Here is a 25,556-nt window from a genome sequence, read left to right on the forward strand (position 1 = left end):
TCTCTCATTTTGAAAGGGGGGGGGGGTATTTGAAAGGGCATGCAAGTATTTGTGGAAGGAGGAAGTTTGACCCTGTTGCCTTAGTAACAAGGCTGACACTTCCTCTTTTGCCACACTGGCAGTGAAGCTACCAGTGGGTGAAAATCAGGAGCATCAAGCTGGCTTGTTGAACATTGGAATGCACATAGGAGTACATGTATTAGTGTTGTTGATGGGATGCATGCTTAGATGTGTCATTCTACATCTCTATATTCTGGTATTCCTAGCATGGGTCTGGGCTTCAGAATCGGGGCAGTATGGCTTTGACCTCACTGACAATTAATACATAATTTAGGGATGGAGAACTTGTGGTAGGAAGATAATAGAGCATGACAATAATTTCTAAACCATTTTTAAAAAATATATATCCCGTGGCAATACAGTGCTTTCCGAAAAATGTCACTTATTCCTGTTCATGGGTGGCAACTTGAATAAAATATTGCGGGGGAGGGGGCGGCACAGGTAAGCCCCGCCCCGCATAATCGATCACATGATATAGTACATGGACACTATTTGAATGGCAATGCCCATCAAATTTGGGGGGGCTGGGTGGGGGTCAGAAAGAGCAATATCCCATATGCTGGAATTATAAAGACTTCAGACGTACAATACTGTGGTTTGAACCACTTTGAGTGACTGTTATCTGTCTTTCCCGAAATGCCTTTCACACTTAAAAAACAAACAAAAAAAAAACCGGCGTGCACTTTGGTGCTTTCGTATTACCTCCCTGCTCTTTTTCTTAGGGATCAGGACAGCAGTAAACTGTCATCTCTGCCCTTATCTGTGAATCATATCTGGGATGTTGCGATGGCTGGTTGTGACTTGTCTGTAGCTTAGCAAGATTTCCCCAGAATTTTGTTCAGGGTAAAAGCACGATATTGAAAGAGGTGGGTAAGCAAACAGAGAAAACGTACTCGTTCCCTTCACAGGAGTGTCATGCCAAGACACAGTGGCGTCAGTTTGGCACTGCCAAGTTTGCGAGAGCCGCCTGCTTTGTGTTCACCGAGAAAGCAACGTGTAGCGCCTGGGCAAGTTCAGACGTGCTTCTTCCCCCCCCCCCCCAGCCCAGAACTGTCTGGCCGCCCGCAGCTGAAACGCGCCTTAGAAACATCTCCCTTTCGTTGTGGGTGTCGTGACTGCCAACCCCCCCCCCGCGTCCCATCGTCTCCTTTTGAAATAAAAGCGGCAAAATGCTTAAGATCGAGGGCGCCGCTGCCGCGCAACAACCGCTTAAAGTTAGGGAAGGCTTTGCGGCAGCTGGAAGTGCAGGCGGAAATGAACTGTAGCGCGGCTGTGCGTGTGAATCGGTAACGGGATTCCAGCGGCTACTCAACTTGAGGGCGGCTTTTGGCAGCGCCGGGGCTTGCAAAGTCCCGTATTGCCCCGGGGGTGCGGTAGCGGCGAGGAGAGAGAGGGGGGGGGGAGAGGAAAAGATGCCTGCTGGAAAACCTACAAATGGTTTGAGGATTGCGGGAAGCCAGAAGGGGGGGGAGGTGGATCTGTGCGTGTATGTGAGAAAGAGAAATGTTGATGGCTGAGCTCTGCAGGGCTAGGCTGTGCCTTCTCTCTCTCCCTCTCTCCCCCCTGTTCTCTCTCTCTCTGTATGTGTGTGTGTGTGTGTGTGTGTGAGCGCGCGAGTGTTGCAGCTGCCTGTCCCCGCAGGCTGGGAATAGCTCTGGATTTGCCTCTTGGCTGCGGACTGTGTGGGTTTTACTAGCCCTGGCGGCTTCCTCTCTGCTCCTCGCTGCTGGCTTCCTTCGGCTTATTAGCGCCAGGCAGGAAACAAGCGGGCTTCCTTCTTTGGTACACAGCCGGCCCGGCACCACTCGCAGGCTCCCCACATCGCCCCCCTAAGATCTGCAGCGGCGGCGGCGGCGAAGGGCACTCCTGGGACCCGCTCCGGCTCCCCTGATCGGTCTCTCTCTCGCTCGCTTTCGCTCTTTCCGGACTAGTCAGCTGCCTCCCCGCCAGCTTCGCCCTCTCCGATCCCAGCCGCAGCCTAACGTGTCTGGCTGGCTGGCTGGAGAAGCCTGCTCGATGCCTTCGCCGTGAGATCGACGCGCCTGGTATGCAGCCAGAGTGGCCTCTTTCTCTCTCCCCCCCCCCCTTCCCCCTTTTGGATGGAGCGGCGGCGTGGGGGGTGGGGGGGTGGTAGGTGGGATGGCCGGGGAGAGGAAGAGGGAGGGGTGGGAAGGAGGGAGAGCCGCCGAGAAGTGCAGACGATCCGAGAAGTTTCTCCTCTACCGGAGTCAACTCCAAGCTGCTTCTTCTGCTGCTGCCTCCGCCGCGTTTCCGCGCTTGGCTGCCAGGAATCCGTAGGGAGGAGCTGCCTTGTGCGAAAAGCCGCCTGCTGCCCCCCCCCCCCTTCTCGCTCCGATCTCACCTGCCGCTGCTACTGCAGCTGCGCTCCCCCTCCCTACTTCTGACCCCCACCCACCCCTCCAGTGGGCACCGCCAGTGGGTGGTGGTGGTGGGGTAAATCGCCCCTTCCCCGCGTAAGCCATGAGAATGTGGGGGCTGCCGGGCTGCTCTTCGGGCATCACTTAGCGGACAGCAGCTGGCACCGCGCGCTGAGGCTGGGTGAGTGGATCTGTCAGTCCCAGCCTCCCCTTTTCCCGGGTGCATGCACGGGCCGATATAAAGTAACCCTTTGCATGGCGATCGCCTCGCGCGAAGCGCAACGCTGGGCGATGGAAGGCTTCCAAGCTGCTGCTGCTGCTGCGCCTTGTTCGGTGGCGAGTCTCCCTCTCGGTCGGTCTCCCCCTCGTTCTTCCCCGTCCTCTCCTCCTCTCCAGTCCGGCTTCCCCACTCCATTCCTCGCACATCAGCCACAACCACTGGGAGCGCGCGGCCCCTTTAAGAGCCCAGCTTTGCCTCCCGGTAGCTGAAGGTCATTAAACACAAAAGCTCTCCAGCGCTGCGGTCCAATATAGCGCATGCGCCCTGCCCGAGGACTGGCAGGGAGACGGCAATATGGCGAGAATGCCTGGCAGCGGCGGCGCCGGCGGAGACTGGAGCACCGGGGGCGGCGGCGGCGGCGCAGGAGGAGGGGGCGGCGGGGAGAACAATGCGGGGGACCGGCAGCCCGGCCGGGGCGGCCCCCACCGGCCCCTCCACTATTGCAGCGCTGGGGAGGACGAGGACGGGGAGGACGAGGATGAGATCCAGGAGGTGCAGATAACGGGGGACGAGGAGGGAGCCGAGGAAGGGATCCTGCTGCTGGACGACGACGAGGAGGAGGAAGAGGAGGAGGAGGAGGAGGAGGAGGAGATGATGATGATGGGGCTGGAGTGGGCCGCCTCGGAGGAGCCGGGCCATATGATCCGTATGGACCAGGGCACCGGAGTGCTGCTGGACTCGGCGGCGGCGGCGGCCGTCTGCAGCGTCCGGGGCCGCCTGGGAGGCGTCCGGGGAGTTGGCGGCGGCGGCAGCAGCGGCGGCGTCGGGGCTTCGGCGGGGGGCGCCCCCTCGGTGCCCGTGAGCGCCCGCGGCGCTGCCGCCGCCTCCGCCGCCGCTTCCCTGGCCGGCCAGGCGCCCGCCGCGGGCCCCGCCGACGACTCGGACCCGGAGGCGGAGCTGCTGCTGCAGCGCCCCGAGCGGGCCCGCCTGAGCGAGAACACGCGGCTGGCCACCCGCTACGCGGTGCGCATCTTCCGCGAGTACCTGAGCGAGAAGGCGCAGAGCCCGGACTTCGAGACCATGGACAAGGGGGCGCTGTGCCGGGTGCTGCGCTCCTTCTACGCCGAGGCGCGCTCCAAGAGCGGGCAGCTGTACTCCAAGTCGTCGCTCATCAGCATCCGCAGCTCGCTCAACCGCTACCTCAACGAGCCGCCTTACTGCCGCACCCTCGACCTGACCAAGGACCCCGAGCTGCGCGCCGCCAACCTGACGCTGGCCGCCGTCATCCGCAAGCTGGAGGAGCAGGGCGCCGGGCCGGTGGTGCAGAAGCAGGCCATCACGCGCGCCGACCTGCGCAAGCTGTACACCTGCAGCGTGTTCAGCACGCAGAGCCCCTTCGGGCTCCTCAACAAGGTCTGGTTCGAGACGTGCATGTACTTCTGCACGCGCGGGCGCGAGAACCAGCGCGAGCTGGAGGAGGACTCCTTCGGGCTGGCCATGGACGAGGACGGCCGCAAGTTCGTCTACTTCAAGGCCCTGGGGCCTTACCACAAGTCGCGCTCGTCGTCGTGGAGCAAAAAGCGCGCCGAGAGCAGCGACGAGGAGAACCTGCCGCGCATGTACGAGACGGGCACGGAGTTCTGCCCCTACGCCAGCTTCGTCAAGTACTTGGCCAAGCGCAACCCGCTCTGCAAGGCCTTCTTCCAGCGCCCGCGGGACCACTGCAGCGAGGGCGACGTCACCTGGTACGAGAACAAGGCCATCGGCAAGAACCTGCTGGGCACCCGCATGCAGATGCTCTCCAAGGCCGCCAAGCTCTCCAAGACCTACACCAACCACTGCATCGGCGCCGTCTCCATCGCCACCCTCAACAGCATCGCCGGCATCGGCACCAAGCTGCCCTCGGGCGCCGCGGCCGGCGGAGGGGGCTGCTACGCCCACCTCAACGGCAGGGCCCGCGCCGCCCCGCCGCCGCCCGCCAACCACGGCGCCTACGTCCTCCCCAAAGACGGCGACGACCTCGCCGGCGTCAAGGCCGAAGCGGCGGCCGTCGTGGTTCCCGCCAAGCGCTCCCTCTATGAGGCGATGTACGCGGCGGGGGGCGGGGCCGCGGCGGGGGGCGACGCCTGCGGCCCCTCCTCGTCCCCCAAAAGACTCTGCCTGAGGCCGGCCGAGCCCCTGGACGCGGCGGCGGCGGCGGCGTCTGTGGTGGTGGTCTCAGTGAAACACGACCCCTTGCCACTCCTCATCCCCGAGGCCAATGGGCACAGAAGCACCAACTCTCCCACTGTCATGTCACCTGCTATGGTTTCCCCCACACAGGTAACAAAAAAAGAAAAGAAGAGAAAAAACTTGATCCCCCCTCCCCCCCATACACACCTTTTCCTTTTCCCAACTCCTCCTGTCAGCTTCAGGGAATTCCAAAAGTCTGGTGCATGTTGCAGCCCACTGCAGGCAGCCTCCTCCAGAGTTTAGATTCCGAGGAAGCTATCTTAGGGCAAGTTTGGAAACTTGAGACAATAACTGTCCTGACTTTTAGCTTTGGCCCATGGCAAATCTGGAGGAGAGGTGATTTGGAGGAAACTTTCCTGGTTTCCCCCACCTCTGCTTGGGTCAATAACTGTCCTGACTTGGATAGCTCAGTTGGTTAGAGCACGATGCTGACAACACCAAGGTTGCAGGTTTGGACAGCTGCATATTCCTGCATTGCAGGGGGTTGGACTAGATGATCCTCAGGGTCCCTTCCCATTCTACTATGCTATCAGGGAAATCTGGAGGAGAAGCATTTTTTAAATTACATTCAGCCCCCATCCACTGTATACCAAAGGACAGAATTTAGCTGCTGGAGAACCTAAGTGAAGTCAGAGTTTCGGAAAGTGAGTCAAAAGTAATTTTAAAAGTTTCTGAGACCTTGTTTAAATGTTCGTATCCTTGACAATCTAAGTAGCTTAAGTCCTCATCAGCCATGGGAGCTGGAAGGCTTCAGATTTCATAAGTCCCTCCCCACTCCATAAAATTGATTTCACATGTCCACTTCTTTTGCCTTGTTAAATTGGGGCATAGGTGGGTTTCTTTGAAAACCAGTTATTGTATGAGTAATTGGATCTTAATCACATATTATATCACTTCCCATATTGCCACTATATAAGGATCCTCACTGTAAAAAAAAGCATCCTATAAAATACATTTGTGTCAACAATGTTATTACAAGCTGCTGCAATTGACTCTTAAACCTCCTGATGGTCTGGTCTCCAGCGTTAACAATGAATTCAGTCTAAGCTTTGAAAGAGCTCTATTCTGTGGGTACAGGTATATGACATGCCTGAGCAATTTCCAAAGTGGAAATACCAGTTTTGTACAAACTGACCCTTTCAGAGGAGTTTGCCAGCTAATCAGCCAGCCTGAAGGCTAATTGAAGAATGGGCCTTTTTGTGAATGGCTGCATCAGCATCTGTCTTCTGTAAAATACATGTGACCTCTCTTTACTGTTTGGAGTTTGGGGCCACTTGAGTAGAGTATTGTACTTTGGTCTCCTGCTGCGTGTATCTTATGGCTGTGAATGACTAGAGGTCTGCTGATGTGTGGATAATGTTTTCATTCTAGCTTGTTGATGAAAGAAACTACATCTTATATATAGTCGGCATGAGATTACCAAAAGTTGGGATGGATGGTTGAAAACGTCTTTCAGAGTTGTGTTCTTATGTTGCATGTCTGTGAGCAAGAAATAAAAAAAGACAATCCATCTTAAAAGAAGTATATTTGTATGCAAGTGTAGTAGTTCACCACCGTATGTTACTGCAGTTAGTAAGAGGAACTGCTCGTTAAGCTGCGAATCACTTTTACCACATAATTTATAAAGCCCCTTTAACCAATAATTTATAATTGTGTTCCCCGAACTGCGTAAGTAAGAAGCTTACCTAAGGTGAACTTAGTTTTTGTAGTTATTTTAAGTGCTGCTGACTGCTAAATCAGACATTTCAGATAAGAGGAAAAGTCAGACTGCTGATGAAATTGTATATGCGGTAGATAGAATAAAGACATCTGTTGTTTCTCTGTTTATATTTCCCCCCTAAGAAATGAGCATTCAGTGAGATTGGAAGATGTTAAAATGTACTTTAATAGTAATCCCCTATTTTATGTGTGTTTGGGCGTGTTCTAGATTAGGATTAGGTAAGCTAATTGACTGTCCACTCATTTCTACACAGGACTGGGGTGGGGATAAATATTTTCATTTGCTTTGTGCATTAAGAGTGTGATTTTTTCTTAAGCAAAAGAAACAATTTCAATAGGCTCTGTCTACTAACCGTTCTATCTGCAGTTATTATTTTGCAAACACTTGCAGAATTCCCATCCCCTTTATTCATGGCTGGCCCTGAAAGCATTTGAAATATGAGAAAATAAATTTAGTCTGCAATCCTAACCCCATGTACCTGGGAGTAAGCAGTAGGACTTACTTCTGTGTAAACATGAATTCAGTAGGGCTTACTTCTGAACAAACATGGCTAGGGTTGCGCTCTAAGAGTCTTTCACTGCTGTCTCTTAAAATGAAAATAGCCATAATGATAAAGTCATAGAGTTGTTTGAAGAAATGGATGGCTGGGTGAATAAGCCCAAAGCACTACCTTGAGCCATCAAATGTTGTAGCTGGCCATTAATCTAGAGGAAATGACTTGACCCACAATAGTTATTGCTTAATTATAAACATAGACTTTCCAGGTCATTACTGAGTTGACTTCATCAAGTGGTATGCCACTGAATTCCATGGCTGACAAATATTGCTGCTTTCATGATAGCTTCAAGGTCTTGAAGGTCATAGACTGATAGTTTTATTGACTCTCAGTATTATAAAGATGTACACGCTGCCAGTAATACGAGTCTAAAAATAAATGGTGCACTCTAGTTTTAGGTGAAGACTAGAGGTAAAGTATTGATCTCCCTGAAATCAAGAAAGTTAAGGCTTCACCTAGAGTTACTTGATGAACATATTTGGTTCTCTTATAATTTGTAATATCGGCATCCTGACACTTAAGTATGCCTAGGCTCTGATGTATGAAATTAAATATATATTACTTTGAATCCAGTGACCAGCCACTATGATACTACAGTGGGCATGACCCCCACATTTGCATATGAAGGCTTCCTGTTCTCTTTTGCGAATGGAAACACACTGTGCAAGGATTGCTCAGGTTGTACATTCCTTTGCTCATTGAATAGAATATCTGCTGGTTATGCTTCTATCCTACCCTTCCTCCATGGAGCTCAAAGTGGTATACTTGGGTCTGCAGATGCAGTGGCGTAGTGTGGGGGTGCAGGGGGGGGCCGGCCGCACAGGGCGCAACATCTGGGGGGGGCGCTCGCACTCGCAGCTCTCTGCCCCTACCTGGCTCACTCACTCTCTCTCACTGCAGTGCTGGCTGTGCGAATCCGATCCGAGCCTCCGGGTCGCCGCCCACTGTGGAGGGGGGGTGCCAGGCGTGCGGTGTGGTGCGGAGAGAGAGCGAGGGACTATCTGGGGGAGGGACAGTGCAGCGGGGGGGGGGGGCAAATTACTTGCCTTGCCCCAGGTGCTGACAACCCATGCTACGCCACTGTGCAGATGGCTTCTCATCTAGTCAGGCCTAAAACTTTTGAATGAAAATGTTTGAGACCATTCTTTGAGAACGGTCTGTGTGTTTTATATGTGTGTGCATTTGACTTCTTGGGTCATATGTGTAATTAAGGGTCTATCCACACTTACTCTGTGTATACCAGTATAATACTGGAGATATCCAGAGCAAACATGTAAAATGTGGGTGACTTTTTGTTCACAGCTAGACACAGGAAACATTTCAGTTACGTTTGCTGCATAAAGTACTGACATAAACATATTCAGATAATTTAATGTGCCAGTAGCTACCAGATGTAAATGTACTGGTATTTCAGGAATGCCAAGTTCAAGATTTTGATAACTGTTACTACATCCACCTTTCTCTTTCATACTAAGATATCTTTTCTTGTTCTATGGAGATATCTTTTAGTGTATGAGATACAGGGGCATTGTAGGATGCAGCAATGAAATGAGGAGAAGGCATGCTAAATGTTCCTTTGATCCTGCTATCGCTTTAGGTAGCAGACACAGGAGGCATTATAGTATTTTAATCATACGTGGCTGAGCCTCCATGACCTTGACTTCAGTCTTTTTGCTTCTGAAGCGCTACAGTGATGCAATAACATAGTTGGGACTGATGAATGAGGTTTTTAAATTGTCTGTTGCATACTTGTGTATTCATTTTTCATAAATGATCAAGATCTCTAATAGTGCAGTGCAACAGCTATTAAGAGGTATCTAATCAGTCCTTTTTGAGTTTACTTATTAAAGTTTAGAAATTATCGTAAGAGACTAGATTGACATTAGTCAGGGCTGTAATGGGAACATGAGATGCATGTTTCTGTTGTAGCTTAGATGTATTTGGATACAAAGGGTACTGCATGGATTACTATTCATTCATAGCTGCTGGTCCTTTTGCAGTTAGAAAGAGCATAGGACTGGGTTGTCAGAGAGTGAGACCAGGGCTTAACCATGCCGTGTTGTGTATATAAGGAAGGAGAGTCAGTGTGACTGAGGTAATGAATATCTTTGGGTTAATTATTCAACTTCATTTGTTTATCACTGTGGACCTGGAGATTGCTCAAGACAAGACCACTACATCAAAGGAATTCAATATAGATAAAGAAAGACAAACGATTACAGTAATTATTAAAAATGACATACAGTAGCACCTTGCACTGTCTAGCTAAGGGTTTTATGTCCTGTTCTTAAACATGCTATTAGTCATTCTTATAGTCAGATGATTTGAATGCAAATAAGCATACCATAATCACATCCGCCCATGGTAGCCTCTGGGAGACAGCTGCCCTGTGCTGACATTAAGCTGTGTCAGGGGTGAAGCAACTGTAGACATCCGCTGGTATAGACAGGATTCAGCTTTAGTCAGTGGCATATCAAAAGTCAAATCGGCTGAACCCCACACCTGACAGTAGATTGTGATGCCTGTTTTGTTGCTTGCTGATGTAGCTGAAAGTCCACACAAAGTTGCTGTTTTTCTGTGGCTGCCACCTGCTGAGATGGCTGTGACACCTGAACCTAAGTTGTTAATATTTATCTTCTGGTTTTCTACCAAGAGAGGCAAACAACATGATTGTAATATAATATAATAAGCACAGTTAACAAACAATGTCTAAAAGCAATACGAAACCAACAAAGCAAGAGCCTAACCACAAGTAGCAAGGGTTAAAGATGTTATACATTAAATCTGGCAGCAATAAAACGTATGTGTTGCATATTGAAAACCAGTGGAATAAGAAGCATCTTCTATTTCTGGTGAAAGATGCACAAAGAGGGAACCAGTTGAACTTCAGTTGGGAGAGCAGTCCAAAATCATTTTGTCACCACAGAAAATATCATTCATCAACTCTCCCAGGATTGCACCAAGTGCAAGGTTTCTGACAATAATTTGAACTTTTGTTCTCACCGGTATTAGACTAAGTACTCTTTAAGTTAACCTAGTTTGAAAGTGTTTGTTTGGGGCTTTGGAGACTATACTGTCATTTTGAGTGAAGCTCAGAAGCAAATAGGAAGCTAGAACTAACATAATATCAAAGTTCTTTAGAGTGCCAGACAAAAGTCCAGCTTCCAGATTTTGGACCAGTTGCATCTTCCTGGGTTTCAAATGCAACCCCATGTAGAGAGCATTACAATAATTCAGTCTGGAGGCAACTGAAGCATGGGTGAGATGAACTCATGACACATGAATTTATATGAGTTTTCATGCCAGCTTTTCTGGCCCTATAACCCATTTTTTCCACTTAGGATTTGAACCCTGGGCTCACAGGTCCTAGTCCAATGTTCTTAAATCACTATACCACATCAGGTTGTAGTCAACTAAGTCCTACTCAAAGTAGACCCACTGAAATTAATCACCCTAATTTAATCATGCCCATTAATTTCAGTGGGTCTAATCTGAGTAGGGCTAGACTTGAATGCCACCCGCTGACTTTAATACAGAATTTTATGTTAGTTAGGAAGGCAAGAAGTTCCCATATTTTCGGGGTAACAAGTGCCTGAGTAATATCCTACCTCGTTAACCTTTTGTCATTTCACCAATGTGATGCCTCTCTTAAGTCCATTTCTTTGCACAATACTTGAATGAAACATTTACGTTTTCAAGCTGAGTGGTCTGTATGCAACAGTCATTAAAAACTGAGCCAGAGAATGTTTAATATTTTGTGTCTTGGCCAGACTTGATCAGTCTGCATGGGTGCCATCAGGAGAGGCAAGAAAATTATGGCTGGAGAGCTGAAGTAGCACCTCACAAAAAAAAACCCCTCTCCTCAGATAGTTAAATAATTCACTACCCTCAGTATATGAACATCAAAGTCCTAATGCACAAACTAGAATTGCAGGTGCCTGAAAGCATTTTCCCTATTAAATGAAGCTTCTGTGCTTTTGCTGTTGAAAAGGGCTCTTTTTTTGCTCACTGTTCTCCTTGCAGAGACCCAGAGATCAGAAAATGCTCATTTTTAATTGGTGAATCTGTATGACAGTGTGAGCTGACTTATTTTATGTATGGGCTAGAAATAAATGAGTGGTTAAACCCTTTGAAATGCGCCACTGCTGCAAAAGCCATGGGCTGTAATTAAATTGAATGTAGGGTTGTATTGTCTGCTGCCTTTAGCTATAAACTTGATAATAGACCCTAGTACACCAACTATTGTGTTAGAAGTTGGAACCTAATTAGTTATGTTGTAGATTTTTCAGCCACTTTGGAAGACCTGTCTTCTCTCTTCCCCCTTTCTTTTTTGGTGTGTCAGAAGCATGTGCATCCCCTCCCCACCCCCCGCCCGCCTGCCTGCCCTCTTCAAATGAAGAAAGCATTGAAGGTGGCTCTGAAATATCAGTGTGCCAGTTACTGCTTAATGGACCATATGTTGTGAATTCTAGGGAAGTGATTTCAGTACAATTTGGATTCAGTGTCATTTGCTGAAACTTGTAAAGTACATGCCTAAGGGCAGCCTGCTATAAGCCCTGACTTTTGGGCACTGGTTTTCTAAAGGAAAATGGGTTGCTGTATCTAATAACTTGCGTAGTCCAGCTGCTGGTTTGCTGTATCTAATACTTGCGTAGTCCAGCTGCAGTTTTTTAAAAGGCTTTTTAAAATGGTTTGATACATTGGGTTTGTTTGGTTTTTTAAAAAAGAAAGATGTAAATTTGAGCACTTTTGAAACAACTATCATATACCCGCAACATTGCTTCTGTGCAACTTCAGTAGAGAGCCCAATGGAACATCCCACTGGCAGAAGGGAGGAAGGCCATTTTCTCAGCATTTTCCTCTGTCACCGCAGTGCCCATGCTGCCCAGAAAGATCCCACAACCCTCCAGTGAAGGTTGGGAAGGGGTAACACAAGGTACGGCAAGGTGATGAGGAGAATTTTGCCATGCCCTGCTAAAATACTCCATATCTTATTCATTCATTGCACTTATGTGCCATCTTCCTTCCCAAGGCACCCAAGGTGGTTTGCAATTTTAAAGGACTGAAAGAAATGGTGTACTATCACTAGACCAGGGGTTGTGAACATAGTGCCCTCCAGAGGTTAGACTAAACTCCTATCACCCCTGACCATTGTCCGTGCCGTCTGGACCTGTTGGGAGTTGTAGTTCAGGATCTGGAGGGCACCATGTTGGCTACCCATGCACTAGACAAATAATTGTATTTACCATCCGGTTGTGAAACTGATGTGATCATGATTAAACCTCTGATTGAGACCTAAGATTTGACTTGATGCTGAACTACCGTAACCAGCACTGGTTCAGTGACAGGGGTCAGCTTTAACTGCTGTTACAGTACTAAAATATAAGGCACTATGCTGGTATATACATATGATTAAACCTTTTTGCAATAATTGGTAATTAATTGTTGAGCCATTTTTACTTCTCTCTCAACCTCTTTGCATCTGTCTCTTCTGAGAAGCCTCTGGCTTCTAGCCTTTAATCGATTAAAAACTCCATTAAATCGCACCAGCTAATATTAAGCCTCATATAGCAAGCAGATAAATATTATGAAGATTCATTATATCATTTTGTGTTTCATTATGCAAGAGTAATTGAGACATGTTTTTATTTATTGTTTGCAGTAAATCACACAACATGTATTAGCTGGTAGCTAAGTGTGAATGATGCTTTCGATAGCATAAGAACAGCAGCACTATGTTCTGGAGAGAAACTAGAATGTCAATGGTAAAAGATCCAACTTGCCCTCTGTTTCCAGCTGAGGCACTGTTTGCATAGGCAAAATCGTGAATTCCAAACATGATAGGACAGAAACACTGGATCACTTTAGTTATTTATTCAATCACTCAATTTGTGCTTTTATATTTGAGCTTTTCTCCAGTCTGGAACACAAAAAGCTATGAAAGTAGCTAACTACTACACACACACAACCTTTGCTTTGTAGAACTGGTACTGTTACAGGTACCACATGATACACATTCCGCAGTTGTAAGTGTTTAGTGTTCAGAACTCCCTGCCTAGTAACCAGGGTGGATTTGATTTATATCAAATCAGTTTAAATCACGATTTAAATCACTAGTCAGTAAGACAGATCATTATGAAATTATTGTGAGATTTAATAATTTAACTGTTTATATTTGGACAACTTTTCTGCTGTACTTTATTGTAAGGAGAAAAATAATCATTTCCTTAAAAACAATTTAAACAATTATTTAACTAAAACAATAACATTGTAGCATATGTATCCATGTTTGTTAACTGATGTGGTTAAACAGTTTAAAAAAAAAAAAAAAAAAAAAAACTTAGACTGAGTTTTAGCACACATGAAAAACTTAAAACAAATCTTTTCCCCCCGATGAATAGCCTTTGGACTATTATGTAACTTAAATAGAAAACTATCTTTAGAAAGATTTTTCCTCCAAAAGCATTTTATTTTAAAAAATCCAATTTAAATTAAATAACCCGATTTAAATTTTAAAAATCTGATTTTTTAAATATTTTTTTAAAATCTTTGATTTTTATCCACCCTGCTAGTGACACCACTTAAAATGTTTTAGTTTAGGCAAGTCACCCAGACACAAAGATGCTGACATCTTTCAAACTCAGATGATGATCACATGGTCCAGTTCATCTGGGAAGAGGCTGTCATTGAGTTATTGTCATCTTGAACCATTTAAGGCTTTATGGGTCAAAACCAGAGCTTTAGATTGGGCCCAGAAATTAAGTGGCAGCCAGTACAGCTGGACCAGGATCGGTGTAATATGCTCAAACCATCTTGCCCCAGTGAACACCCTGACTGCTGAATTCTGCACCAGCTGAAGTTTCTGAACCATCTTCAGAGGCAGCCCTATGTATAGCATGTTGCAGTAATCTAACCTAGAGGTTACTGGAGCATAGACAACAGATGTTTGGCTATCCCTGTCCAGATAGGGGTGTAGTTGGGCCACCAGCCAAAGCTTATGGAAGGCACTCCATGCCACTGAGGCCACCTGAGCCTCGAGCCACAGCAAAGGATCCAGGAGCACTCCCAAGCTATGAACCTGCTTCTTCAGACGAAGTGTAACCCCATCAAGAGCAGGCGATCTCCCACCCGGTCTAGGGAACCAGTCTAGGGAACCACCCACTAACAGTGCTTCAGTCTTATCTGAATTGAGCTTCAGTTTGTAGGCTCTCACCCAGTCCTTTCCCAAGGCAAGACACTGGTCCAGCACATCCATAACTGATTTGTAGATGATGTGCTCTCTGTGATTGGGCACCGTTCCAATGTTTTGGGCATTAGTTCATTAAGCTATTTTTCTCTGAAGTCAGAGGAGGAACACAACCTTACTGAGAAATTGGTCCCATTGAATGAATGCCACAACAATCACAGGAAAATTAGGGTTGACACTCTGAAGCATTGGCCTGCAGGATGTCCTGCATCCCAGTCTTTTTTCTTTTTTAAAGCAGGGGACCATCCTGTGTGCATATATCAGGCATCCCCAACCTGCGGCCCTCCAGACGTTTTGGCCTACAACTCCCATGATCCCTAGTTAACAGGACCAGTGGTCAGGGATGATGGGAATTGTAGTCCAAAACATCTGGAGGGCCAAAGGTTGGGGGTGCCTGGTATATATAGTAGGGAGCAGCAAGTTGTGTTTGAAGTGGTCCACCAGCCATGGGAGAAATCACCTTGTCTCAGCTGTACTGTTTGGAGAGGCTTAAGCTTTGTGTGCCTCTGTGTCTGTTCATCCTCCACAATCAGAGGCAACATGACTGTGAATACCAGTTGCTGGGAGTCACAAGTGAGTAGGATGCTGTTGGGCCTGCATCCTGCTTCAGGCCTCCCACAGGCATCTGGCTGGCTACTGTGAAGATACTGGACTACAAGGGACATTGACCTGATCAAGCAAGCTGTGTGTGTGTGTGTGTGTGTGTGTGTGAGAGAGAGAGAGAGAGAGAGAGAGAGAGCCTTAGCTATGTGCCTGCAAATGGGTGTGGTTTGTATGTTTTGGAGATGACTTTGGCATGCAGTTTTTGAAGGGTTGGTCAACCCTGAATATGGTTCTTGTACCAATTGGCTGCTCTCCCCTCCCCAGGTATATAGTATAACATATTTATGATCATCAGGGGCTGATACAGCAGATTAGCATTCTCTTTTTACTTCTGTAAAATCTCTGGGATTCCTTGATTGATTTCAAATTCTGCCCTTTGTTTTGCTTCTTAAATGATGCCTGCCCCACCCTTTCTGATTCTTGCCTTAATTCTGTTCAGGGATTTGCTGTATGGATGCAGTACACTGTGCCAAAACTGCCTATCCATTTTCTGGGATGAGCAAAATATAACTCCATATATTTCTTGCCTTCAGAGAAGCTTCACCTGCTTTCACCTGTAGTCACTGTAGTTTATTTATAGCATTGCATTGGTCTGGCAGGATGAATTAAGCTGGTTCAGTTGCTTAGACAAAAATAGTTGCTTTTGAGATACTCTTGCATTATTACAGATAAACCACATTTACAGTTCACTGAAGCAAGAGAAACCCACGAAGGTCCTTGGGAGCATCTGTGCATTGTTTCAGATCTGATAGATATTTCATATTAAAAAGCATCTTAAATCAAATACTAAAAATCCGAATATTGGTGTGTGTTTCAGTAAATGCTATAAATCAGGCCAGCACAAGCTATGGCCCGCCAATCCAAACACAGCTTACAAGCTGTGCAATATGCTCTGTAAATCTTCTGGTTTTGCTGCTTGCCTGGGTCTGCAAAAATAAGGAAGTTGTCAAGCACCTGGCAAGCCACAATATATGGCTGGTGGGCAGTTTCATCTTGGTGGGTTGCAAGTTGCACCGGCTTGATATAAATCCCTATTGCCTGACTTGAGGAACTATCTCAAGGAACATAAAATAATCCCCTGAAACGTGTCTTGGCTCACTTGCTTTAGTCATCTGGAGCCATTTGATGTACACAAAGAAATGCCCCCCCAAAGGTGGTTATAAATATCTGAAATGCAATTCCTCTTTAAACGTCCAGTACATTTCAAGAAGCCACAAGCTCTTCCTCGGGTAATTCTAAAAAGGCTACAAGGAGAGCTGGCTTCCTTTCTCTCTGCCATGAGTGGTACTGACTGTTTTCAAGCACCTTTGGGACTTCCCATATTATGTAGCCTGCCATTGTTGTGCCCTTTGCTTTCCCAGAGTGTGCCGTCTTTTATAGTACACTGTTGTTGGTCTGGACTCTGGACTCTATAGTCGAAGGGTCCTGTTAGAGCTGGAGGAGCTTTTTGGCTTCTTTCTGTTCTGTGAAATCTGCAAATAATTGCACTTGAAGCCTAGGGAAACATGATGGTATGTCATTTTCCAGCTCTACAATTCTATGATTCTACGTTTCTGTGATTTGGGGCTCCAGCTGTGAGATTCTGCCCCCCTCCCAATTTTGGCAGCTATGATTGCTGATCTGGAGCCATAGCTAGGGGGAGGGGGGTCTAGCCAGGGTTTCTGCCCTGGGTGAAGCCTCCAGAGGGGGCGCCATTGAGGCTGCCAACCTCTCAACAAGTCTGGGCTTTAGCAGGAGAGAAAGATGAAAAAGTGAATGGCAGCAGAAGTTCCATCCTTCCCCTTTCCCCATGAAGCTGAAGGAGGCTCATTTACAACATGATACAGGGAGAGAGAGAGCTGGAAAATTTGGAGTGGCTGCGTGGCTCTCTCCAGTGCAGGCACCCCCAACCTTGGCCCTCCAGCTGTTTTGGGACTACAATTCCCATCATCCCTGATCACTGGTCCTGTTAGCCAGGGATGATGGGAGTTGTAGTCCCAAAACAGCCGGAGGGCCGAGTCTGGGGATGCCTGCTCCAGTGAATCAGAAGATAGGATCCCCTGTGGGTTTGCTACTGTGTGAGAATGAAATTCAGGAGGGGCAGGAAGCTGAGGAAGAGCATCTGTTGGACTAGATGGTCCTTGGCTTCCCTTCCAACTCTACAATTATATGTTTCTATGATCCCTTCAGAACTTTGAATGTGTTTGAATAGCTAACGTTGAGTCATTTTACAGACTATACATGATCTACGCACAGGAAAGTAAGGAGTGTGGGAGCATTTTTCCTGCCAGAGGCAGTTTCCTGGCAAAGCTCTGGTCAGCCCGGCTGCATTGGGATTGTAATGGGATGGTACTTTCTACTTTAGACTTGCAAAAAGGATTTCTTCACCTTACATGGAACCTTAAATGACTACAAAATTGTCATTTCCTAAAATGAGTAATTAAAGAAAAATAAAATTGAAAGGAATCTTGTTGAAGCTTATTCAAGAGTAAATTTACACATCAAAACTCTTTGAAAAGGGTTTGCACAGGACCAAGGAGAGGGGTGGGTGGCAAAAAGACACAAGGGGGGGGGGACATTTTAAAAGGAAACCAGAGAGTCTTGTGACCAAATAAATAGAATTCAAAACCTAACCTCAGATAGACAATTGCTGCACATGGAAGTTCTATTTTGACAAACAATTTGCTTTTTCTAGAAGGGATGCTCATTTCCCCTTTGGTCATACAGTCATAATACTTCTTAGGATTCCTTCGTATTCAAATCATCTATTGCTTATTTTTTATGCCCTTTATGAATAAATGTGTTGAGGTGTGTGTTTATATGTATGGATGGGGATGGGTGAACATAACTGACAAAAATGAGCAGAGGCACCATATTGCTCTATTTCTGAGCTTTGGAATATTGGCAGGTAGGAAAGTGAGGGGCAGGGGAAATACTGGGTATCATAATCTTTCTTTCTTTCTTGAAATATTATATAACAGAATACGCAAAAAGAAAAATACAGTTAATGTCCTTAGTATATACTTGGACGATTATTCACAACTTACAGAACAAGTATTCATAAAGGATTTTACCAGGGAACACAATGCAGAGCAGTGGCAGCTCTGTGTCTTGTGTAATATCTAATTAGGCCCTGAAGATAAAGTAGCATTCCTCTTGTTTGGTAATTACAGTGGGAAGAAATGTTCTGGGGTTGCCACCATAACTGTGCCGTGGTATGCAATGTGATGCAGTTTTCAAGTGGCAATGTTTTCTTTTTTCCCCTTTCATCTTCTCAAAAACCACTTTCTCAGACTAATGTGCTTCTGAAATGTTCTTTTGTTTGCAGTAGCAAATATACTCCTGTTGTAAAGAATTCAGCTGCAGGTCACCGTTTGGTACTGCAGAGTTCAGTGACCACATTTTGCTCCTGGCCATCCCAGCTGTGGCCCCTTCACACAAATCACTGGCAAGCTAACCCCATTCCTTATTACTACTCCAACATGACTTGGCTCCTATTTAATGTAGAAATAAGAAGAAGAAAAAGAAGCTAATTAACAAAGTCTTCCAAACAAAACAGTATCATTTGGAGGGGGAGTGGAGTTGGTTTTTTTAAAACCAAAAACAAAACCTTATTAAGGCAACCCCTAGTTTCAGATAAATAGATTCAAGTGACTATAATACATGATTGATTAGTCTATGCACACAGTATGGATCATGTTAAATGGTAGCTTAAACAAATAGATAATGCATGTGTGAGGCACAATCTACCTAGAGGTTTTCTTGTGCTGATCTCATTGAGGCTTGTGCAGGAGAACTTCCTGAATGCGTTTGCAGGAATAAATAGCACACATACCTAGTTGGGGCAATCCCCTCCACCTCTGCAACTCCCTTACCAGGGAATGATGGGCTAGAGTGATAGGATTGGTGGGAGGCCTGCTGTGTTGCCTCCTGTTGGTTTAAAGCGCCCTCCCACTGCTTCTCTGGGACACCCTCCAAAGCATACAGTAGGAAAAAGTATTATTGGAACTGCAGGAGAGAATTCAGCTCTTTGCCTTTTCCTTAGTCCACGTAGTGTGCTGGCTTCAGAGGAGAAAAGGAACATGACAGAACACACACACACCCTCCACAATTCAAGCTTTCTGTTGCTTGGGTCAAACCTGAAGCTTGGTTGATGGTTCAGCCAGAAGCCAGCTCTCTCTGAGCTTTGCAGCACTGCTACACTGAGTGAAACACAACTGCATGCCTTCTTATCCCACGAAATGCAGCGTGACCTGCATGGCCTTGTGCTTGCTCGCCTCTCAGCTTTACACCTACTGCCTGCATGCCATCTTCCTCACGCACCATTTCCATGCTTCTGTGGCTTTTAGGATTTGAGGAGCAGTTCTTTTACAAAGGGTGAAGACAGGTCTTTTACAACCTCCTAAGTCTGCTTTCCTGATTCCATATGGAAACAACTCGACATACCTCCGTGTCTGCGTGTGAAGTGTCGTGATTTCATTATATTGAAACTAACCTTTATTTTAAATGGCATTTATGAACATCAAAAGGACATGATTTCTCTTCACATTATGTGCACAAAATTCTAATCCTAGTAGGCTGCTTTTTTCTTTATGCAAGTTTGCATTTCCGTATGGAAGTTTAACTCATCATAGCTGCTATTTTCCTCCAGGGCTGCTGACAGGGGGAGGGGGTTACAGGGGATACACATGTACCCGACTATGAGCCAGCAGGGGCTCCTGCCTCTTGCTTTTCTTTTTTCGTTTACAAAAAAAAAAGTCAATCAAATACTTCTGAAGAAAGTTAGAAAGCAGATGCAGCTTTAAGGGTGCAGCAATTAGCAGCAAACACCATTGCTTAGGATGCTTAATCACCATTGCTGAGCAATTAAAGAAAGGTATGTGGACCACCTTCACCTGGTACTTGGGAGGAGGTTCTCCCAGAGCAGTACAAGAGAGTAGGAGAGACTAGTAGTTCCTGCTATATGCAGGATGGACAAAGATACTGAGGGATGTATGTTTAAGTGCTTTACTCCATGTCCCCAATATTTTCTTCATCGCCAAATGGGCTGCCTCTACAGAGAAAAACCTAATTTGCTTATTTTGGTATGTTCTACTCAAAAGCAATTTCCTAGGGGGGAAAAAGGGTGCTGTTGTAAGATTCCCACCCTGCTTTTTTTGTTTTCCATCCAGTCACGACTATTCTGCTTGTGATCACTGGGCTGTTATTTATTAATATACAATCACCATAAACAAAAATGTGAAATGAATCTGCAAACCCTTTTCAGCTGCAGCAAGGTTACTGTTCATCTAGGGACTGTACACAGTAGTAGTTTTGTTTATCAGAGTTGGCAAAATGTTTTGTGCATGAGTTTTGCTGAGAGCTGTGAAACTGCACATATTTGTTGCCACTTGTTGTATATTTTGTATCTTGATTTTTCTCCTGGGAGCTCCAGGCTGTGTACCTTTTCTTTCCCTTCTCCCTACCCACTTTTTTATCTTAAGCACAGCCCTGGGAGGTAGGCTAGGCCAAGAGTTGGTAGTTCAAACGCTAAATTTGTGAAACTGCACATATGTACTTGGGAGTACTTTTTTGCTTGTTTTTATTTATCAGGGTTGGCAAACTGTTTGTTTGTTTTGGTATTTTGCTGTGATTAGGAGGACATGAAATGAAGCAATTAAATCAAGGGGGCTATTGTGAATGACATATTTGTAACTTGCTTTTGCATTCAGGAACTCTCAGTTGTGTACATTACCTACCACCCTTTTATCTTAGCAGAAGGAGCCACCCTCTTCCTGTAACTGTAACTGATTTTTAAACCATACAGTGATGGGCAGCTAAGAAGTCAAATAAATATTAGGAATAGTAGCCCTGTAGGGTAGGCTAGGCTAAGTTAATACATGTGCATAAGCAGCAGTTCTTGCTAATAAATTGTGGAGTGGGGGCAGAGATGAGGCCACAATTCACCTACAGTTCACCAGCCCACAAAATCCATTTGGGATCCCTGGTGTTTCTTTCCATAATGGAGAGAAATGCATCTGTACTTAGTCTGTTTGCCTTTTCCAGCCTTGCTCCCAATCCTTTAACCTTTTGTGTTGCGGTTTTTTGTTTTGTTTTTTTAAGATTATGAGCCTGAGGGATGGTCTTATTACTGATCATTATGAGCTGGTCTGGGGTACAGGCAACACCTGATTTGCATGGGGGTTGCGTTACAAGTCACTGTGCGCTCCTGCAGAGCACGCATATGCCTGCCTGTTACATCCAGCCTCCATTGTGCCCTCTTCCAGTTCCAAAAATGACCCACACATGCAAAGTTGCATGTTCTTTGAATGCATGCAAAACGGGGGTTGCCTGTACTTTTTGAGCTGAAGAGCAGGTTAAAAATACTTTTAATAAACGTGTGGCGCACGTGATCCTGCACTACTATACGTATGGGCTTGTGTAAATAGGAAGCATTTGCAATGTTAGTCAGGAAGATACCTATTCTTGTAGAACACAAACTTTATTCACTAGTTAATATGCTATGTCTCTGTAGCATACATATATGTCTCTGTAGTATAGTACAGTATGTCTTTGTAGTGTATGTGCATTATGTCAAGATGATAGTGCTGTATTTTAGATGTTTGAATACTTATTTTTTAAAGCTGATAAAAGAAGAGGCTGGTAGATTCAAGGGAAGGAATTGCTTTTATATCACTGGCCAACCTCTGATTCAAAGAAGCTACTGGATTGTAGAGGTCTCCTGTCACCCCAGAGTGTCCAAACCTGCAACTTTCCCAGGGTGAAATTATATCTGTGCTCTCTCAGCAAAGATGGCAATTGGCAGAGGGTTTTTTTCTTCACTTCTGAGGGTGAAATTGCCAAGGGGAGAATAAACATCTAATGCGCCTTCCGAAAGTTTTACGACGGGTGTTAGCTTCTCCTTGCTGTTAGGTAGATTATCTGGAACAATCCCAAGGGAATGTGCCGCTGAAGTTCCAGAAGAAATAATTGAGTACTTCTGTGCTTCGTAAAAGGTAAAGGTACCCCTGCCCGTACGGGCCAGTCTTGACAGACTCTAGGGTTGTGCGCTCATCTCACTCTAGAGGCCGGGAGCCAGTGCTGTCCGAAGACACTTCCGGGTCATGTGGCCAGCGTGACAAGCTGCATCTGGCGAGCCAGCGCAGCACACGGAACGCCGTTTACCTTCCTGCCAGTAAGCGGTCCCTATTTATCTACTTGCACCCGAGGGTGCTTTCAAACTGCTAGGTTGGCAGGCACTGGGACCGAACGACGGGAGCGCACCCCGCCGCGGGGATTCGAACCGCCGACCTTTCGATCAGCAAGTCCTAGGTGCTGAGGCTTTAACCCACAGCTCCACCCGCGTCCCTCTGTGCTTTGTAAGTGCAGACAAAAGAAAACAATCACTTTTGTCAAACCCTGGAAGAGTGAACTACCTTGGCACAAGTCAAGAACAACCAGGTATTCGCTCCCTGACCCCACCCCCGCAAAGGAAGACATATTGTTTCCTGGAACTGTGTCAAAACTTGGGGATCAAATATCCTGAATAATTTTGTGTCCTACAAAACTACCCTTTCATTGGGGAATTTTTTTGGGGGGGTGGTATTTGAAAGGACGTGAAAGTGCGGGAGAAGGACATTTGACCCTGTTGCAACAAGGCTGAAAGTTCCTCTTTTGCTGCACTCAGCGCACGAAAATGAAAAGTGTCAGTCAGGCTTGTTGAATATTGGAATGCACATTTGAATGAGCATTTGAATGCATATAGGAGCGTACATCTCACTGTTGTTGATGGAATGCATGCTTAAGATGCGTCATTCCATATCTCTGGAATCTGGCATGGCTAGAGTGGGCCTGGGATTCAGAATGAGGACGGTATGACTTTGCACCACCTGACAATTCCTATATAGCGCAGGGATGGGTAACTTGTGGCCCTTGAGAGGTTGTTGCACTACAGTTCCCATCATCTCTGATCATTGGCCGTTCTGGCCGGGGTTGCTGGGTTGCAGGTGCGCCCGGCATTTCCCCATATGTGGCATTGCCAAATGTATGAGGTTGGAAATTTGGCACAGTTCTATTATTTCCCAAAGCAACTTTTCAAAGGATGTTGGCATTGATCGATGTTATTTTCTTACAAATTTACAAAATAGAAATCATCAGTGGATGGTCATCTTAAAATACATATGCTACTAGTCGTATATATATGTCCACATTAGAGAACACAGCAGTTAAGAGTGCCCGCTGTGTTGTCATACTACATGCAGTAAGTTATGGTTGTTATCCTAATATTGCATGAGTTTGTGTGCTACTTTGTATATTATCCATTTAAAAAGTGTAAGTAAAAGTACAAAAGCATTATAACATTATAAAAGCCCTGCTGAATCAGACCCAAGGCTCAAGTAGCACAGCATCATGTTCTCACAAGAGTTAGCCAGATGCCTATGGAAGTCTGCAAGCAGGATATGAATGTAAAAATGCTGTAGGTGTAGCAGGTTGCAGCAGTATCGTGCCAGAGACTCCATAATAATTATGGGCAGGACTGGGATAAGTATCATATATAGCCAGTTCTTAAATATTCTGTTGACATCTCAGGGAGCATGTTGAAGATATATTTATTTAATTATATGTATAGATATTTTTTTCTAAGTTATAGGGATGGCATACAGTATCGTGTTGCAGGGCATTTAGGTTTCAATCTGCATACATAACTGAGAGTATTGTACGTATAGTGATTCTTAAGAAGAGCTTTTTCATGTGCATTTTGTTCTAGTAGGAACAGCTGTGGTCCAGTTTGGGTAGGAACAGTCATGTTGTTAATTTGTATAAATAAGTGTTAGTGCAAATGTATAAATCAAGTTGATTTGAAGCCGATCACATGGTTTTGGAATTGCTTCTGGTTGCTTCTGTTGTGTTTTTAAAAAATAGTTTTTCACACACAGGATAGGGAGAGAATTTGTCTAGGACCATTGCAACGTTTTTCTGCATTCCTACAGGTGTATTCAGTTCATATTTTGACATCATATTTGCCGTGATTCAGAGTTCTTCATGCCTGAAAACGAGTTATTTCATAAGTTTGTGTTTGTCGTAGCAGTGGAGAGAACTATTTCATACATGATACACAGGAAACAACTGAAGAAATGGTTACAGCAATTGACTCAGATTCTAGCATCATGTGAACCTACAGAAAGTGAAGGATGAACTTTCCATTAAGTTTTAATTCATTTTTATTCTGTAGTGTTCATAAGAATCCTGCTGTTTCTAGCTTCCAAAATATAAATGATGATGGTCTTTGACTATCAGGCTCCTCCCATGTTTTCTCTCTCTCTCACACACACACACACACACCTGTGATATGGGGATAATAATATTGAAGTATCACAGGAATGTTGTAAGAATTAATTTGAAACTTAAAAGGAAAGCAAAACACCACAATACAAAATAGTAGTATTTGAGTGTTGGTAACATTTGAGCATTAAGGGTTTTAAGAAACTAGCATCAGTAGAAAAGGATAATTTGAGGTCACAAACACACATTTGTATGAGAAAAGACTTTTTGGTTGGTAGATATTTGGCTCTGTTGGTACTGAAATAAACTGAAAAGTAGTAACTCAAAACCTTTCTGCTAAAATTACTGAGTATTGAATTGATTTCTCTTAGAAGATGCAGGGAAATGATGAAATTCATCAGAAACTGCATGCATTACATAATACCTGCATGAGAGCACTGGATCTGGTCAGGTATATTTGCATATTTACCTGAGGGTCAGTGCAGCATGGGATTTGAGGTATTTTAAGTTGTGAAAACACATTTATACATATTTGTGTGTGTGTGTCTATTTGATCAAGATTGCATCACTTGTAGTGTTCTTAAGCTGGACAAATAATTGTAGTACCTACTTATGTGCACATGTACTTTAGAATCATTGCAAGAAAGAGAAATAGGTTCAGCTAGGACAGTATTTTAAAGTGTCAAAAAAGTGCAGAATGAATGTTGCATCCACATTAAACACACACACACACATCAGAACTCCCAGGATGCATGTGCACAGTGGGCTGCAATGAAAGCATTGCATAATTTTAAAGCGTTCAGAATTTTGGGAATGATAATCAAGGTGAGGTGCTGTTTGTGAATTTCTGTAGTAGTGCCATTCCTAAAGTATGCATTTTCTATTAACTGACACCATGTATAAAATGTCAGATGCATTATTTCATATTTCATTCTGTTCTCATCCTTCATAGGGAACAAAAGTCTCTGCTTGTGCAAAATGAGATGTGTCTTGCATATTGTACTAGAGCATTTGCATGTACTACTTGAATGGAAAAACCTTTCTAGATCAGTCTTCATACAAAATATTTCTTAACAGTAATGGCAAAATCTTCGATGAGATTGTCATTCTGTTGGACACATGGCTCTCCTCTTACAACTCCTGAAGTTGTATGAAATCAGGAGAGGCAGATACCTTAAATGGAAGATTTGTCGGTACATATCAGGAGAGTGTTGCTCTCTCTCTCTCTCCCCCCACCCCCATTTGAAGGGTTTAGTGTTCTGCATAGAAAGGTGGCTCATAGTAGATGCTCAATACAATTA

The 25,556-nt window shown here is 45.3% G+C and overlaps 1 protein-coding gene across 8 annotated transcripts in view; it reads left to right on the forward strand.

Moving 5' to 3' along the window:
• The first annotated feature begins 1,377 nt into the window (after positions 1–1,377).
• Positions 1,378–25,556, forward strand: part of KCTD1 (potassium channel tetramerization domain containing 1) — a 53,039-nt gene continuing 28,860 nt past the window's right edge. For 2 of the 8 annotated variants that reach the window (XM_083451631.1, XM_083451632.1), the window contains exon 1: positions 1,379–2,105. Coding sequence is in view for 1 of the 8 variants with exons in the window: in XM_083451628.1 (XP_083307754.1) it covers positions 3,739–4,980 (1,242 nt within the window). In the remaining 7 variants the exon portion in view is untranslated. Of the gene's footprint in view, positions 2,106–2,217; positions 2,620–3,631; positions 4,981–25,556 lie in introns of those variants that run through there. The other 6 variants (XM_083451630.1, XM_083451633.1, XR_014514059.1 and 3 more) reach the window with 4 other exon arrangements.

Source organism: Podarcis tiliguerta (assembly GCF_965153285.1).
Source record: "Podarcis tiliguerta genome assembly, chromosome: 7".
NCBI classification, from domain to species: Eukaryota; Metazoa; Chordata; class Lepidosauria; order Squamata; family Lacertidae; genus Podarcis; species Podarcis tiliguerta.